We start from the raw sequence: 19,903 nt of genomic DNA on the forward strand, positions 1-19,903 counted from the left end.
TGGTTAAATTTATTAATTCTTAAAAATATCGATGAAACTGGTCGCTTTTACCTACTAATATTTTTTTTTTGACGTAGTGATATGGGTAAACATTTTACTAACTTACTAAAACCCATGCTTAAGCCTTATAAGTATCAGGGAAAAATTTTATTCATAAAAAAATCTCATGATAAAATGATATTTGCAAACGCAACAAAAAAATTTATAAGTACATATTTTAAGTTTTGGTACCCCATTTATCTTAGATTCAAAAGTTATTTTTGGAAATAGTTGTATATAACCTTTGTTTATAACCCTGGGATCCAATAGACCACAAAAGTCTTTCTTTGATAAAACAGATTCTAGTGACATTTCGTTCCTATCTAAATTCAGTTGGTACTATCCTGTCTAGAAAGAAAATATCCTTTCTTGGGGTCTGCTGGACCCCACTGTGATATTCCCATGAGTGTTTTTCAAGTTGTAAGTTTTTGTTTATATGTGACTTATTATATTTATCAATAGCGCACAATGACAGAGTGATGATGATAGTTCAGGAAGCCTATTGGATGATGACAATGATCCCGACCCCGATTTCATTATTGAAGGTGATGATGAACTGAATGCTAGTTATTTTATAATATCCTGCATTTAGTCCACAGATTTCTATTTATTCAGATCCATGGGAAAAAATTTGAATCCAAAGGATATGTGAAAATGTAAAACGACATTTTTTTGCATTAATATCAAATAATTGTTTTACCAAGGTCTCAACGAGCTTGCTGAACATTGGATTGAAACTATAGAATACGATATGCTATATTTCGAGTATTATATATTTCTAAATAAGTTTTTCAAGCCTTTCTTTCAATTTTTCGTAATTTCTATTAAAACGTGATCAAAAAAAAACACGAGTGCATGCAAAACGACAATTTTTTTAATGTAATTCCAAATAATGGTTTTACCAAGATCTCAAAGAGTTTGCTGAATGTTAAACCATAAAATACAATATGCTATATTCGAAATATTAAGGATTTCTGTATATAATTTTTTCAAGTTTTTCCCTTTTTCTCCTCATTTATGGTATTACCCCCCAAATCTTTTCTATCATAACGCTTACTTTGTATCTAATCTAGTTTGGTTCAAACGTAATTGGACTTACTTTATTGAATTAAATTTTGCTTATTTCAGAATTTTCTTGTTTTTTCTTCTCTTACTTTTTTTACAATTAACGTCGAATCACTTCTTTTTCTTTTTTTTATTGTATTATTTAATGCTATAAAATTATCATTTCACTTTTTGTTAGACTACTTCACTGTAATAAAAGCACTTTTACTCTCCCCTGCCAAGGCTCATTTCCCTCACGTATACGTCCATATTGACGTGAATTATTGATGAGCTCTTTCTATGCATGTGTATTCAACGGCCGCTGTTCTAGATTTTTTGATGGCCCCCGTATTTACACCGCACGTCAATATTTATTACGGTGAGCACTTTATAAACGTTTGAATACACTTTTTGGTATTTATACGTTTATGAAATAAAAAATAAGTAAATTCCCCTTCTCATTATAGAATTTTATATATGATTTCATTTAATTTTTGACATCATTACATTCGTGTTAAATTTTGGGCAGTCATTTTAAATTACATTATAGTTTTATAATGACGAATTGCAGCCGTATACAATTGTTGAATAAAAATAAAATCAACAGTTAATATCCCGTACCAACAATTTGTCACGCACTAATGCTCAAGAAGTGAATCTCTGTGTCTGTCAATTATCCTTGATTTTAGTCCCTTAATTTATTTACAGTGACATTGACTGGAAATTATACTATCATACAAACAAAACCTATACCCAAATAGACTTGGTTTAGCTTCAAAATATCGTTCTATGTCTTTTTATTAGCGAAACTTTGACAGTACATGTTGCTGTTGGTATATTATTTTAATTTTACTAAATTATCTATGGCCACGAGCTACTAAATTAATATAATCAACCAATAGGTGGCGTTAATGAGTGGTGACACCACTGTATTTGTAATAAATGACGTTTTTCATTGCGAAGTCAGTTGAATTTTAGACATTGACTGAGTAATTTGTTGATAGTGAACGTTTAAAAAAATCAAGTTTGTATAACAGTGAAAATCACCTGAGGCTTGCGTTAGATGATTTTTTATTATTTTAAAAAAGAACTTACTTAACAACAATGTATAGAATAGCCTCGTGCAACTTTTGGTAATGAAGTACAATCAGAGATTTGATTGCAGAATTTCGTCATGGTTGTGCGTCTTATAGTGATGAATGTCTAGAAATTCTGTCAAAATCGATAGAAAACTGCAATACTTTTTCACACTTTTTCACAGAAAATTATCAAAAAAAAATGAAATAAGTAGTTATTTTTCAGCAGAACAATAGTTAAATTGTAATTATCACTTTTACTGTGAAAATAATCTGATTTTCAGATGGCATAATTTATAATAGATTATGCCTAGTCTAATGGGAACTGATATCCATATTCCTCCCTTAATTGTGGGTATATTAGAACCGCCTACTCCATCGACCATCGTAATTTTTTTCTGATAATGACCAACGAATGTGACTCACTGGATATTGAAAAAGTAATTAATGGTAGATAAGTAAATCGAAATGTCAAAATAAAAAACAAAATATATATATTAGGATGGAGTTTCACTCTAAATCCTTTTACGCCATTTGCATGTCAGGAAAATTGATTTTTACACATGAAAAATTATTATAGCGTGGAAATGTTTACGTATGGGTATAATGGAATATTCTAATATTGATAATATGGGTATTTGGACCAGAGACAATTTAATTACATTACTTTCACATTTATTTGTTAAGTGAATAACTAGAGTTCCTCTGAGACTAGTTTATTTGATTGCTTGAAATTTTATTGTTACGTTCCACCTTTTTATTTGAATAAGTTTAATATAATTTGTTCTCAAACTTTAACCCGGACTCAAATTGACACAATTGTTCAGTATTTTTTATGACCAAATCATTTTTATTACAATTAAATGAAATTTTCAGGAAAATGTGAAAAATACTACGAATTTATAAAATATAAAATAGAAAATCTCCATTTAATAACGTAGTTTCATTTTGAGGCTCTATACTCGATGTAATAAATATTCCCAAATCGACAAAAAATTTATATAAATATCTTAGTTTAAAATTTAATAAATAATAAGTATTTTTTGTTTTTCAAAATGGAAGTAATGATCATAGTTGAATTTTGTATTAAAATTCGAATTTTTTTGATCGATTTAATTAAAGCATAAAAGTATTTTGAAATATTCAAATTGCCGAGGTTTTCCATATCGTTGATAACCAAATGTCAATCAACTCCAAATTAGACGATCTAGATACAATTACGAGTATGGTTCCGTAAGCACTGGCCAGACCTAGAGATGGCGGTAGTTGCTTGAACAATATCATATCTGAAGAGGCCACGTTAGGTTAGGTTAGGTTGTTAAGTATTTGCTTAGCAGCCATCAATGATGAACGTTTTGAGTGAATTTGTAAACATGGTCATCGTTAAATGATACAATATTTTTATTTGAAAGGCTTTAGCCCAACCAATATGAAAATTGATCTAGATATTACTCTGGGTGAGGCTGATTCTTCGTTATCAACAGTAAAATATTCGGTAGGAGAGTTTAAACGAAGACCAGCATCGCAGTAGTCGGCGAATTGAAGTGACGAATCCAGAAACGTTGAAGAAAATCCACAAAGTAGTACTGGATAATCGTCTACTGGGAGTGCGCGAGCTAGCAGACATAGTGGTGATTTCAAAAAGTGCGATACATCCTATATTAACTAAAAATTTGGACATGAGAAAGGTGTGCACAAGATGGTTGCCACGTTTGCTCACCATAGAACAAAACAGCGTCGTGAGTCGTGAAGATGTTTTCATCGAATGTTTGGCAATGTTACACAGAAATAGAGTTTTGCGCCATAACATATCCATGGATGGAACGTGGGTCCATTAATTCACACCTCAAACAAAAAACAATCAAAACAATAGATTGAAGAGGGAAAACCAGCTCCAAAGATGGCAAAGACCGTTTAAATGAGGACGTAAGACATGCGAATACCAGCAAAGCAGTGGTCGATCAAATGAGGTGACGGCTTCAGAAATATTTAAGAAAATTCACACGTTTGCTCACAATGGAACAAAAACAGCGACGTGAAGATGTTTCCATCGAGTGTTTGGCAATGTTTCACACGCCGTTTCATAACATGGGTCCATCACAATCAAAACAATGGAATGAAAAGGGAAAACTAGATCCAAAGAAGGTAGACACCATTCCATCTGCAAGCAAGGTCATGGCGTCGGTTTTTGCAATACGCGTGGAATAATTTTCATCAACTATCTTGTAAAAAGAAGAACTACCAGTGGCAAGTATTATACAAACTTATTGCAACGTTTGAACGAAGAAATCAAACAAAAACGGCCGCATTTGGCTAAGAAAAAAATGTTGTTTCATCAAGACAATGCACCGGGTAACACATCTATTATTGCAATGGTTAAAATGAATGAATTGAATTGCTACTACATGTAATGTAATGTAAGTACAAGCTTTTCAAATGGTTAAAATCATGGATTTTAATTAATAATTCACAGAAAAGATAAATGAATGGATGAAAGAGAGGCAAGAATCAAGACAAGTTATTTCTACACAGTTCATAAAAGAAACAACAGGAAGCTAAAATAGTTACAAGAATTAGATCAACCAGGGGGCTAGGTAGCAAGATATTGGAATTGTGGTTTTTCGTGAAAAATATCTCAATTTCCAGATATCTAAAATAACGATTGCTGCTTAAATACCGCAGAAAAGCATTAACCAAATGGATGAAATGAAACAATAGTTTCGTTAAGATTCCAAAATTGTAAACATTTTCTCTTTCACTCCGGTGTTAGTTTCATACAAAATCCATCAATTATATCTAATAATTTATTAATGAATAATTATATTTGAAATAATTGAAGTTACTAGATTATTGGAATGTCCGATAAATACGATAACAAGTAAATATTGTTGTTGACAAGTTACAAATTCGATTATCTCTGTTTAGAAACCAAAATATTATTTACTAAGCACATTTTTATTAAAGATAATTCTATTCGAGGTAAATAATAGGTGTTAAATTTTTAGATCTGATTGGCAGACAAATGTGAGCTTCTTTTAATTATTGGTAATAATCGATTATACGAGAGGCAAATAGTCTGGAACAAAATTTTCAAAATAATTATATTCAAAAAGTAAAACCAGAATAATTAACATAAAAACTATGAATATCTGTAACATACAGGGCAGAGACGTATAGGAGAACCCAAAAAATGACGATATGAGCTCTATACCAGGTTGCATACCCAGTTACACGGCTTTTAAGAGTTGGTTATGAATTTATACATCAAATTTGATCATTTGCAATTTGGTTATTCTTGTTGTTATATTTGTGGAAACAGTTCAGTGTACTGATGATCTTGAATTACAACTCTATTTAGATAAAGTTCAAGTGTTAATATACCGTTGATCATCAATGGGATCCAAAATAAGCTTTTCATCTCGCATAATCATTGATCAGGACGTTCTCGATTAATTAAACTTTCCTGTTTCTCGAGACTGTTTGTCAACCTTAAAAAATGTTTCTTTGAGAGGAGCCATGCGATTAGGAAACCTCCTCTGATAATCTTTCGCGCTTCTTCTACAGTTTCCTTCACCAAAACCTAACACCAATAACATCGCCATAAATTTTGAATTGTCAAATGTATAAATTCATAGCCAACTCTTGACTTTATTGAAATTTTTTAAATAACATTATTTCTCTCCCAGATGACAAAGTTTTATGAAAAATTATAATAGTACAAAAAGTTTTATGATTAAATTATCTATGGTATGAAAATATTTTTTTAAAATCAACTCACTGATATTTTTAACTTAAAAAACTGCAAAGACAATAATTTTTTCCGAATATGCATTTGCTCCGTATCGGTTTTTATGCGGGACACCCTGTAAATATTTTAATTAAACATCACATAGTTACTAATCCTGTTTGATGAACTCGCTATATACAGTTGAGAAGCCGAATAAATTTGAAATTATTTTTGAATAATGATCCTTTAAACGATATATCAAAAGTTCATATTTTTTCTTAGAAAATAGGGGTAGTACATTTTCACCTTGAATAATGTGAAGTTATAATTCAAATTGAACGTGTTTTGCGATTTTTGTTATTATGTATAATTATCTAAATTAATAATTTATCCAGTTTTGCTTTCCCACATTGAATGTTGAATAATCAATTCTTCAACTGACCCTTTTCATATCCCCTTTAAAAATAATTGAATAATTGATTTTTAATTGTGTTTGAAAGCTTCATTGGCGGATTTCGATTTGATTTATTGTTTATTGAATAAAAACATTAGATATACGTATACAGTGTGTTTATTAACTTCATAACGTATAGAAAAAAAAGTAAAGTTTAAATTGCAACCATGATATTAAAATTTTCATTCGTATACATGCTTTAAAAAAAGCTTCTCATAAAAATAAAGAAAACCATTATAAATTTTTTTCGTTCTCAACTTTGTGGGTATACTACCTCCTGAATAAAAACAATAAGTGGGGAGAGTAGAGGAAAAGGTCATAAGGGAATTTTTCTCATAGATTCTCTCTACAATAGTAAAATAAACAACGTAGAATATTATTGTATAAATACGATTTGAAAATTCGTAAAAAAAGACCTGGTTTATTTAAGAGAAAAGTCCTTTTCCATAGCGAAAATCAGTACAATACAAACTGTTGCAATATCCACCATATTTGTCAGACTTGGCTCCCTATCTACAACCAAAACAACCATAAATCAGAATATCACTGAAACCAAAGCATTGAAGGTCTAGGTGGGTATATTGAAACATAAAATCCAAAAGTAATGAACAACCAGATGTGTTTAGCACAATTTTCTTTTTTCCTTTAATACCATCACGATCGTCATTAGAATTCATCTTATTTTCAAATTCTATTTGACGTTTAAATATCATAGCGACTGTGTATGTATCAAAACATCGTTTTGTAGACATTTGAACAATTTTGAATAAATGTTCTTAATGAAACTTCCGGATATTACAGAAAAAGATACTTGTGATCAAAGTTCATATTTTTGAAAATCCCTCGTATTTTATTGAAAAAATTCTCATGGTGGCACCCTAGATTTTAGACTATTTTATATAAATTCTAACTTTTCACTATTATTAAAAAAAAAAACAGTATCCCACATGCTGCGAAGTTAGATGGACACATTGTATGCACGTTTTTCCGACTGTAAAAATTGGCAGACGAGAGTACAAAATACTAGCTGTTTATTTCTGGATAAAAGTTCATTTAAATTATGTAATTGATTTACTTGTCTTATTGTATTTAGTTCAACGCTTCAACTTATACGGTGTTATTCAAAAAATAGAACACAATTTTGTTTATAAAAAATAGATGTGTACTTTGTACTAATGAATGATTAGAATTGTGGTACCTACATATCGTACTTACACGGCTTATAACTTTTGTAAGTAGACACTGAAGAGTGTGATTCTATGGTTAAAAATAATGCCTTAGTCAAAACGCGCAAACAATGTTAAATAGGGCGACGAAAATAGACTTGGCAATATCTACTTGCGACGACTTTTGATCTCTCGTTGTCTCTTTTCTTATCATTCTATCTATCTTACAGCTAGTGATATTTTCGCCTACCAAACCCTAGAACACATTTTAAAATTTTTTTTGTATTATAAAAATAAATCAAATTTTGAGGATACTTATATTATCATTTGTTTTCTTTATAGGTTAGAAACAAAAAATTATTATTTATTCATTACCTATAGTCTATTTTTATTATTCAGAGAGTATCAAAATAATAAAGATTTCGTAATGCATAGACGTAGACAGTTCTGTTCTCACAGAACTTTGGCCAATTCTGTTTTTTTAACAACTTGGTTGTAAGCAATTTTATTAGACATTATGACTCATGTCTTCATGGTAGTCACCGGTATGAGTAGATTCAAAAGTCAATAAATCAACTTTAACAAAACCGTTTGAACTGTCGATGTGTACTATTATCATCCTTTCCATTGGTGGATTGAAACCAGTAGATAAATTAATTAAAACTTGTAAAAGTTTAATTTTGCCAAACATTATTTGGTATATGTCCCTCGTTGATACATATTCCATCTAAAAATTTATTTCGTCTTGTTTTTCTCATTTCTTTTCTTAGATAATTATATACATTTTCTGGAATGATTCTTCCATCGGAACCTATTTCTTTCAAAAGTGCTTCGATTCATTTCAGGGTAGTCATCATCTCGAACCGTGGCAAGAACTTTGTCTACAGTCGGAAATTCTTTTCTAAAGAAGAACGCATGTACTTTCCTTCGAAGTCTTTCTTTCGAATGATTCATTTGCTTCACGTGCGGAAACTTGCCACATTTCTCTCTTTGAATAACTCTGTAAATCGTGGATATCCCAACACCAAGTGTCCTACCAATTTAACTACTGATTAAACTGAATATACAATTTGGACTAAATATAAAAACCCAAAAATTGTCGGGAAGAGATTCTTGGATTTAAAACTAAAGAAAATTTTTAACTTTGAATGGTGTTATGGATTGAGGATTCAAAATAAAGCTGTCCAAGAGTGTTTAAAAATGCCAACATTTCGATCTTTCATTTAATCTTCATCAACGTTTAAATTATAATGTACTATATATTTTTAGACTTGATAAAGATCAAATCAAAGATCGAAACGTTGGCATTTTAAAAAACTCTTGGACAGTTTCATTTTGAGTCCTAATCATCTTCAAGTAATACTTGTTTATTTTTCTCAACATAAGAGTTATAATGTTACATATATTTTTAGACTTGATAAAGATCGAAACGTTGGCATTTTAAAAAACTCTTAGACAGTTTCATTTTGAGTCCTCAACCCGCAACACCATTCGAAATTACATACTAGAAAGAACAATCATATCAAGAATGAAAACCTTTATTGGCAAATTGGGAGAGGGGACATCCATTAATTACGTGAGGTCAGAATGGGGGAGGGAGGTTCTTAAAGGAATTGTTTTAAAAATTTATTTTGCCAGGTAAAATAAATATCATGGCTATTAAAATAATTCAGTTTGAGAGTAATATAGAAAATGATAAAACTATTGATAATAGATGTTGTAAGACATGTGGAATTTATGTCGTTTCGTGTGTAAAACTGCGGAAGGACAGATACATAAACTGTAATCAGGATTCAACCAATTCAACCGTTGTGGATGAAAGTTTAGAATGAATAAACGAAGAAAACGTAAACTTTTCTCGTGAGTCTCCATATATCGAGTAAAAATTTTGAAAATGTTTTGTTTTTATTGGTTTTTACTTCGAATTTTTGTTTAATTGTATATAATATACTCAACAGTTTATTATTTTTCGGGATATTAAAATTTAGTTAAAAATATTTTTAGCGTCAATTTCACGTAAGGGGAAGGGGGGGGTCTAGACCTATCTCACCTAATGGGGAGGGGGGGAATCTAAACTGATCGACAAATGGATGCCCCCTAAAGATACGGCTATGTAATCTTTAATACTCAGGGCATTTGACCAATCCAAACCTTTTTCTATTGTTTTGTACAGCTTATGGTTATGGTTATGGACCATTATGAAAATTTAAAGAAAAATTTAGATTATTCTATAATAATGGCTATACTAAGTTTTGCATTAGAAATTAGGTTTTATTACTCTCTCATACATAAAAATAGACTATAGTTACTTAAATAAAATACATATCTATTCATATCATTGTTATTGTAGCGTCAGACAATGAATTCGCTTCATTTGTTGCATTTGAAGGTAGCTTATTTCTATATCTACACATAAATTTCAACAAAATATTTTATTGTCGGTCTTAAAATAAAATCACAACCACGTAGGTAGCCCCGATTCCCTGATAATGTGAAATAAATAGGCCAATCAAAAATTAATATTGATGTTATTTTCATTGTTAGTATTTTCTAATTAGATTTAACGTAATACATAATGATTTACACATGGTTGAATATTTATAAAATTGAATTTTGATTATATTTACTCCAAATTTTTAATCTAAGTATCCTAATATGAATTTTTGTCTAATTTTGTATAGCTGGCTTTTTTTTAAATTTGGATTTTTTACTCTTATTTACTCTAAGCTGAAACGTTGATTTTATAGAATTAGAAATTTATATATTATGTATACATACACCTTAACATTTCCTTTCATTAGTTGCGCCACTACTTCAATTAAATAAATATCTCAATTCCGATGTTTATTTTTCGCCAAAATAAATTTTTCTTAAATTTATCAGCAACTCTGATTTTACAATAAAAGTATTATAATTCAAGGCGTTATGTTTACGATACTTTCAAATAAATATCCTCTACAAAAATATTTACGGATGCAAAAATAAAGGTGATTCTGTTGTATGGTCAGTGCCAGATATTTTAAATATACTAACTAAATAACACGAATAGTTGTTTAATAACAATTCAGAACTCTTGAAATTACGTCCAGAATTTCAATATCAAAAAGAAAATCGTATCGAATGGCAAATTATTCGGTTGTTTTTTTGGAAACATAATCATCATTTAAATAGAATTGTAGGTTAGTAGGCATAAGTCTTAAAATGCAATGTTAGCACGACTCAAATATATTTTCCTTCCTTAATATACGCCAGCACCCCATTATAAGTGGGTCGTAGCACAAAACGCTATATTTTGAAGGGTGAAGATTCATCCCTTCATGCAAGTTCAAGTTCAAACAGGTCCAGGCTAGCCCAAGGCGACAAATGTTAATTCCATAAAATATATTTATTTAATTTGTAAAAAATACTATTATTTTTGAGCGACAGTTAATATTTTTATTATATTGAAAAGTACATAAGTATATCAAATTCTTTTGATAGATAGATAAATAAAGTTTTTGTTGTTCATAATCTCAAAGAGGCATCAATAATTTCTAAATCTCATTTTCTGAAAAAATATGAAACAATCAATTCCGTTAATATTTGGTATACATTCGTAAATAATCAAAATCTGGTGAGGGTAATCTGAGATTTTGCTCAAAAACTTTCATAATGGATGGAGCTTTGATATTCCTTAGTCATCTCCAAGCATATTCGTAAAATTATGTAATTAATATCCTAATTATTCCTTAATCTTTTACCGATTATTTCCCACATTTCAATTAGAGGAAAATCCAGGGATCCTGGATGCCAAGGTAGGAGAAAAATTCAAGACTGACGTTGTCTGATTGTATATGGCTAGAAGTAATTTTGTTGAAAGGTTCAATGTCCTGAACTGAGGAATAATGTGGTTTTTAGCGTAAAGGAATCATCTTATAGCAAAACTTCAAGAGTACGATGTACATACCGCTTAACAGACGTTAGCCTTTCCACTCTCACTACTATAATGTATCTCTTGACACAGCCTGTATTCATCGATGGAGATCATGTTCCTTTCGTGATTCCACGCTAACCTTATCCATAGGTCGTATTCCAAGGATCCTTTCACGTTATGCAAATCACTGAGCTGCTATTGCCCTTTCTCTTAGAGCTAATAACGACTCTAGCTTTCTATTGATTGTCATCCTGATCTCTAATTCTGCGTGTTATTATCTTTGTGTTCAGCTTTCTTGATGATAGTTATGAAAACAGTATCTACATTCCTGTTTATACTACCAACAATTTGTCGGAACGACATCCTAGCTCTGTACTTTGACTCGAGTTAACTTTCACCTTGAAAAAGCAAATCTATTTGTTGTATTAATTTTTTGTTTGGTTGATACTGTTTAATGCGTAAAGTGTGGGTGAGACCGATTCTGGCCTCAGTCCCCTCGCCCTATTGAATTTACCGTTTACATATTGGGGTAGTTTTCATCAGGGGTAAGTGTATTGCCTCTGTAACTATATTGGATTTTACGCTAAGATGTGATGTTCTGCATCGAATAAAATTCGTTTATAACCCTACAAGATTTAAAAATTATTTAGTTAATTTAATAAACAGCCAAAAATCAACAATTACTTTAGATAATTCAGTATTTATTTAAATCAAATTACTTGTTGGTATTTTCTATTTGTTAAAAACATTTACTAACATATTTCTTAACGATAATACAAGCTCAAACTCTTCTTGAACGTAGCTCTGCCACAAAGGTGTTTTTGGTCTTAAGGTGTTGCTTGTGTGTAGGAACATATCAATCATATTACTTGACCTAATCAAAGTTTATATTTTCAGAGTGCCCCCTGGCTATGTGTATCAATCACCGTATTTGGCAGCTACAGCACCAGGCAGTTTAGTTCCTCTACAAGCTACACAATTAACACACGCAGCTGCGGTCGCAGCTGCGGCTACATCTCAATTCTATGAATACCACAATGCAGCCGCTGTTGCTGCGGCAGCAGCAGCGCCTTACACTGGACAATACGCTAATGGATTTGATGCATATACACCTTATACAGGAGCTACTGGTAAGAAGTACTACTTAACCTTATAAGTACATATATTGTCAAAGAAGTATAGAGAATTGAGTCTTCATACGTCAACTTATTTACATTGGCTTACTTATTGATTATTGGTACTTTTTTAATACGATTGTTTGTGATATATCAATAGATTTTCATGCCATTAAATACCGATTTTTTGATTGAGCAGTCCCACTGAAAATGTTTCGAGTAATTTATCAACTGAAATCATTGTCACGTCCGCTATTTATTTTCTTTAATATTGTTGTAATATTGATGATACTTACTTTGCCAAAAATATTTGGCAGTAATTCGAAAACAAACGTAGCTATCTTGTCAACTGTATGTATCGAACAGAAATATTTTGGACAGTTTTAAATTATGCAAAAGTTAGCCTTGCAAATTTTATTCGAATTTAATGACCATGTTTACGTATTAAAACATACATTACTGCCAACACAATACATAAGGATCCAAAAAAAAGTTATTTCCTATCCAACTTTTCGATATTCGTTCCGCAGAACTCTTTATATGACCCTGGTACCTAATTAGAAATTTTGATAATTGAAAATATTTTTATAGGTGCTGCCGGTTATATGCCATATACATACGCGGCTTTACCCCAGACACCAGGGCTACCGACTGCTACAGCTGGAGCTTTCCCAGGAATCCCTTACCAAACGGCGGCTCAAGCTCAAAGCTTACAAGAAGCTAGGTTACAGTAATGAAATCCTTAATTTCAACTATTACACATTCACTGTAACCCTTTTAGTGACTTATATGAGTGAGAGTAAAATGTACTTAATCTATCACAAATTATATCATTATTGATATTCAAAATTATTTTAGAAAAATTTGTTCTATTTTTTGATACGGACAACAGTGAAAAAGCTGTTTGCCAATTCTCATTTCTTATTGAAGAAAAATATTTTTATTTTTTGATATTTACATGGATCTGTCGAAAGACTGCACCAGAAGACTCATAAATTAGAGGTTACGCGGTGCAATTTCTAAATAAATTAATTTATTCTTAGTAGAGTAATTCCAGATTTAGTTACCACTGGTGCAGTAGAATTACATTAATAATTAGACGTTAAAACATGTCATTGTGCAGGTCAGATACAACTTTTTAATGTAATTTCACTGGGCTAATTTAATAAAAATAAATAAATGCTCAATAAAAATTAACAGACTTCAAAATTGCTTCTACTTTTGCAGAGTAGTTTATGTTGATACTGCAAAAGAAGTGCAATAACTTTGAATATTAAAATTTACTTAGAATTATTTCTTTTAGTTGTGAAGGTACCAAGCGATCAATTCACAACTATTCAATAAAATTTACCACTAAAAATACAATTTATACAACTCATACTACAACTTTCTGAACAATGAAGCTGCTGTTCTTAATATGTCATTTGCACTAGATTTAGCTTTATTATATAATCAACAAGGTTTCTAAAATATCAAATCTATCACAAATTTCACATTTAAATTATTATAAAACACATGAATATCAACAGACCCGTTCTTAGATATTTTATTTTCTGATTTTATTTTCTTTTAAATATTGTGCAGCTTCCCCTAGTCCGTTTCATCTCCTTATGCAGTTAAAAAGATTCTGACTCAATTTTTTTTTAATTGTAGTGTCGGTGTGTAGATTTATTGTTATATTATTTGTATATTGACTCGCAAGGTACTTAGATCTAGTCTTATTATTATTAGTTATTAAGAAAAATAAATTTACGTTGGATATGTGAAATATCTCATTGAATTGACATAAGCTTCATCTGGAAAGATGGACAAGTCGAATTGCTTCATTTTGAAGACAATCTCTCAAAATATGCAATGTTTTTAAGTAGTAAATGTAAAAGATTACAAAAATTGTATAGAGCACAAAAAATAAGTGTAGTTTAGATTTTAGTTCTATCCAAAGAAAAAAATGTAACGAAACGTCTCTGTTTTTGACCAAGATGTTGACGATTAACTTTTTGAACATCGTTGATACATGTTTCTGTAGTATTTGTAGATCAAATGTTATTAGAATACTTCAGCTAGGTACTATATACCAAAAATTATTTAATCGAGTCTTGTATAAACAGATTAGATTCTTCTTAGTGTACATTATGAAAATTTGACGTATTCCAAATACTGCTAGATATGTTTTATTATTCCTAAAACGAAATTTAACAAACAACCCTATGCAAGACCTTAGTTTTTCTATCTGAAGTTGAGGTTAATAGAAGAAATGTTTGAAGAGAAGAAGAAGACATAATCAAAAGAAATGTTGACTGCTTATCAAACTAGTACAACAACAAAAAAATATTTAATAAAAACCATTGGATTATGTCAAATGTTTGGTCCGTACTTAAATTATGACTGACAATCTTATTAGAAATATTTAACTGTCGAAAAAATTATATTTATTCAAAAAAATTAATATAAAATATTTAAGTAGTAAGAAATTAAAAAAAATTCAAATTATATATTATATGTAGTCATTACTAATAGATTAGTATTAATTTATTTAATCTATTACTAGATTTTAAAGCATAGTTATAAGAACTTTATAAATTCGCAGGTAAGAATTCAATAAACACCCCCCACATACTTGCACAAGATTGTGATAATAATAGTTGGAGTCGTACCAGACTCTCTAGTCACTATTGCCTAAAAATATGCAAGTCCGTCCATGTGCCTAGTGCCTCATTTACAATTGCTAATTATCTAGCTGATACTAAATTTTTAGTTTGATCTATATTGATACGCTTTACATCGATATTTTTCTACTAAAAATACTGTTTATTACAATTACTCACTTACTATATATGGTTCAACAAAGTAGGTGTTAGTGTTGTTATAGTAGTAGTAAACAATAGTTTACACTTGTGGAATTTCTGATATTCATACTAAACACACTGGACCAACACACAATCAGGTATTTGCATTTTTTTTTAATATTTATTTTTTTGTTTATTTTACAAGTTCTTCATATGAAATAATGTCAGAAAGTAAAATATTTAATTAAAAGTGAAAAAATTTCAAATTTTCAACTACATAAGAAAACGATTCTCATTAGTTTTCAGTTGTGACGTCGTAGGTTTAATAAAAACATTGAGCAGTTGTATGCTCGATGATCACTAGGTTATTGTTGCAGCAACGTAGAGAGAGCTGTTATAATATAGTTTTTATTTAAAAATTACGTATAAACAAAACATTTTTCTCTCTCTCTCTCTCTCTCTCTCTCTATATATATATATATATATATATATATATATATATACATATATATACATATATAAGAAAAAACAGAATAAACCTTTTATAGGTCAAGTTCTTACATTATTACATGATCATGTGAAAAATTGAAATCATAATAAACTTTATAACTTTGAAATATTAAAATATACTTACATAAAAAATGATCCTGGTAACAAAAATCATTACATTTCGCAGGATCGTCAAAACGACCAAAACTTTCAAACAATTTTTGTTGTAGTATATTAGAATTTCTTGGCATCATAAAAAAAACTTTCAGGTGTTTTAGTTGTGGTATTTTTACATCCTGGCACAAAACAAGATTTATATACCATTTTTCAGATGAATCAAAATTAACAATAAAGCTTATTTTAAAATAGCCGAGAGAATAATTGTCGTATTTACTTTGTATCATATGTTCAGTGTTTATTTTATACCTATGACGTCAATAAATATGGCGACCTTACTGAAATGTTTAAACTACCTACAAAATTTTTAAATTTCAATAATTTTTTTCTCTATAAATATTTATCACAGAATTAAAAAGAAATTATAATAAAAGTTGTATATAAACTATTTTTTTCTCAAACCATGTTAGTAATCTATTAAATGCTTTGGATAGTATAGAAACCTATGGAAACATGGAAGAAGTAGACAATGTAATTGTGACTTCAGTAGTAGTGGTGGTGGGTTTAGTATGAAAACGATATGTTTGAAAACTTATTGCTAGTCCATATTTCTATAACTACAACAATCAATTACTTAGTTAAATCAGGATTTCATCAACAAAATTGATATGGTAACAGGATGCAAATCAAATATATATTTCTCAGTGAGAAACTGAACACTATTTGATAAATGGTAGTACCAAAAAGTGAAAAAAAGATCAATTTTACTAAATTTGAATTTATACATTGTTGCCATGACATAATAACATAAATCTTCATTATATGTACTGAAAAGTTTAATACAGGGTCAACTGATTTTAAATTATAACACTGTTTTAAAGTATTCATGCACAATAAAAGAAGACTCGTTCCCCTGATAATATTGTGGTGTAGAATCTTCCAAGCTTTGTTGAATCATGAAAATATACCGGATATTTATCTTAGGAGGATTTTATAATTATATATATAATTTATAATTATACAAAATAAATGGCCTAACTGGTAAAACAAAGCATTTGAATTTGGTAATATGATTAGTACCTAAGTTGATGTTGTAAAATACTATATTTATATATCACGTTCCACTTGTAATTACAAATACTATGGCAAATATAAACTCACTTCAACACATCAAATTAATATTACTGTTGGGAAACGTTTAAGTTAGCAGCTAGTCGAGTTTCATTTCAATTTTCTTGGAATATTTTGAGAATTCAGTACTTAAGTTGTTATTATTTTATTTTAAATTATTTTCTACTAAAAGTAAGATATTATAATATAATCAGTTAAATAATAAACATTTATAAAATAAATTTGTTTTTCATTTATAAATTTCCCAAAATCCTTTTTTTATTACAGCACATTTTTTCTATAATTACCTTTTGAATAAAATTATTAATTAAAAACATGAAATTTGCTATTTCTGTGCTTTGCACTATTGTTATGTAAATTTGATGCATCCCTTATCAAATATACGACACCACTATTTTTGATTCCTGTAAGAATGGATATTTCCATTATTCACCACCATATGTTGGGCTGGAAACTATTCTCATATAATTGATATTTAAATTTTTACATCAAGATTTGCACCCATTCTATTTGTTTTCCATTCAATGTGAGAATAGGGTTAATATTAATATTTTGGTTTCTACTTATAAGCATTAATTTAGTTTTTTCAATATTTATAGTGAGTCCTACATTTTCACATTCTCAGTTGATTTTCTCTAAGAGGATTTGAAGATCTCCTTCGCTCTCAGCCAGTATCATCGGCGAATCTTAAGATTTTGATTAATGTTCCTCCGATGTTTACCCCCTCATGTCTCTCATTCGGCGCTTTCTGAAATACAAACTGAGAATATAGATTAAATAGTTGTGGAGGAAGAACGCAGCATTGGCGAAATCCCTTTTGAATTTCGATTTCGTCTGTCTCCATGTCCTCAACATGCACTACTGCCCTTTGATTGTAATAGATATTTTTTATTAATCGTATATCGCTTAGATCTAAGTTCATAGTTGTTAAATTCTCTATAAGTTTATCGTGTTGGACTAGGAAGGCTAAAACAGTTGATCAATACTCATGGCCAAATTTTGTCTGTGTTTAGTGATGAAATTTAATTTTACCAATTCCCTGTTTGTGAGGAAAGCCACTTAATTATTCTGTAATTTTTCCAATAAACTTTTAAATTATGCATAATAATTTACGTGCTTCCATCTATATGTTTATAGAAATAATAATTGTATTAACTTCTGCCATCTATGGACGAAAGCTCTAACGAAGATTTCAAATCATTCATATATATATATATATATATATATATATATATATATATATATATATATATATATATATATATATATATATATATATATATATATATATATATATATATATCAAAAAAATATAATAATATAATTAAACACGCTTTATAACATTTAGAATCCAATTTTTTTATAAAAAAAATCTCTATGAGGTAGGTATTTGGTATCTACGTAAGCAGAACTAATTCAATACATTGCATGAAATAAAGCATGTCATTGTTTACGTATAATAAGAATGTGATAAAAGAATTATGTTAACGTTGCTTATACTAATTTTTAAACAGTTTACGAAATTTTGATCTGAAATGGCTTTTCGTTTAAGTGTGAAATTGTTATCACAGTCTGTATTTAAAAATCAAATTAGAGTATGTTAGGTTAGGTTTGAAACTATTCGCATTTATCATTTTATTTTTTAGAACACTAGTTTTGTTCGAATTGTTGAAGTGGGGCCAAGAGATGGATTGCAAAATGAACCGACCAAAGTACCATCTGATGTTAAAATTGAATTCATAAATAAATTATCAAAAACTGGACTCAAAACCATTGAAACTACAAGGTTTTAATAAGAAATTTCATTAAATAACTAATACTAATACTAATATTTTGTAGTTTTGTGAGTCCGAAATGGATACCTCAGATGGGTGACAATGCTGAAGTCTTTTCAAACATTAAAAAAGAAAATGGAGTAACGTATCCTGTACTCGTACCAAATGTACAAGGACTGAAATCCGCTGTAAGATTCTAATCCTAAAACCGTTATAAATCATAAAAATATATTAATTTTAGTTGAAAGTTGATGCAAAAGAAGTAGCTATATTTATAGCAGCCTCTGAAGGTTTCTCAAGAAAAAACACCAATTGTACAATTGAAGAAAGTCTATCTAGAACCACAGAAATACTAGAATTAGCAAAGAAAAACAATGTAAAAGTGCGAGGATATATATCATGTGTGGTAGGATGTCCATATGATGGTAAAATAGCACCATCCACTGTTGCCAAACTAACAGAGTTTTTACTTAAAATGGGCTGTTATGAAATCTCATTAGGTGATACCATCGGTGTAGGAACTAGGAACTCCATTGATAGTATGTTAAAAGAAGTATTGAAAGTAACCTCTGCAGATACTTTGGCTATACACTGCCATGATACTTATGGACAGGCCATATTGAATGTTTTTACTGCTCTAGAGAATGGCCTGACTGTGGTGGATTCTTCAGTAGCTGGTCTAGGCGGGTGTCCTTATGCTAGAGGAGCTACGGGTAATCTGGCAACTGAGGATGTTGTGTATATGTTGGAAGGTATAGGAGTTCACAGTGGTATAGATTTGAAAAAATTGATTGAAGCTGGTCGATACATAAGTGATTTTATCAAAAAAACTCCATCTTCAAAGGTTAACAATGCTTTGTATTCCAAGTATACCTTTAATTGAAGTCAGAATTGTTGATTTATTTTTATATTTTGTACTATTTTTATATTTGTGTACTATTATAATAAAAAGATATCAAAAGATTTTGTAGTTTTCTTATGTGAACAAGCTTTGATTTTTTGCTACCTACAGTATTTCTAAAGTCAGTCAAAAATTTTCAAGATGTATACTATCCTACATCATTTATTAAA

The 19,903-nt window shown here is 29.7% G+C and overlaps 2 protein-coding genes across 2 annotated transcripts in view; both read left to right on the top strand.

Moving 5' to 3' along the window:
• Positions 1 to 16,672, top strand: part of LOC130896252 (RNA-binding protein 24-B-like) — a 50,149-nt gene extending 33,477 nt beyond the window's left edge. Inside the window, exons 4-5 of the mRNA XM_057804217.1 lie at positions 12,317 to 12,549; positions 13,126 to 16,672. Coding sequence (XP_057660200.1) covers positions 12,317 to 12,549; positions 13,126 to 13,268 — 376 coding nt within the window. The 3' untranslated portion in view covers positions 13,269 to 16,672. The remainder of the gene's footprint in view (positions 1 to 12,316; positions 12,550 to 13,125) is intronic.
• Positions 16,673 to 18,450: 1,778 nt separating this feature from the next.
• LOC130891016 (hydroxymethylglutaryl-CoA lyase, mitochondrial) lies at positions 18,451 to 19,795 on the top strand. Its single transcript, XM_057795479.1, has 4 exons — positions 18,451 to 18,652; positions 18,704 to 18,843; positions 18,897 to 19,020; positions 19,074 to 19,795. The coding sequence occupies exons 1-4, from the start codon at positions 18,593 to 18,595 to the stop codon at positions 19,713 to 19,715; spliced, it is 966 nt and encodes a 321-aa protein (XP_057651462.1). The 5' UTR covers positions 18,451 to 18,592; the 3' UTR covers positions 19,716 to 19,795.
• Positions 19,796 to 19,903: the final 108 nt, after the last annotated feature.

This window comes from Diorhabda carinulata, chromosome 1 (assembly GCF_026250575.1).
Source record: "Diorhabda carinulata isolate Delta chromosome 1, icDioCari1.1, whole genome shotgun sequence".
Lineage (NCBI taxonomy): Eukaryota > Metazoa > Arthropoda > Insecta > Coleoptera > Chrysomelidae > Diorhabda > Diorhabda carinulata.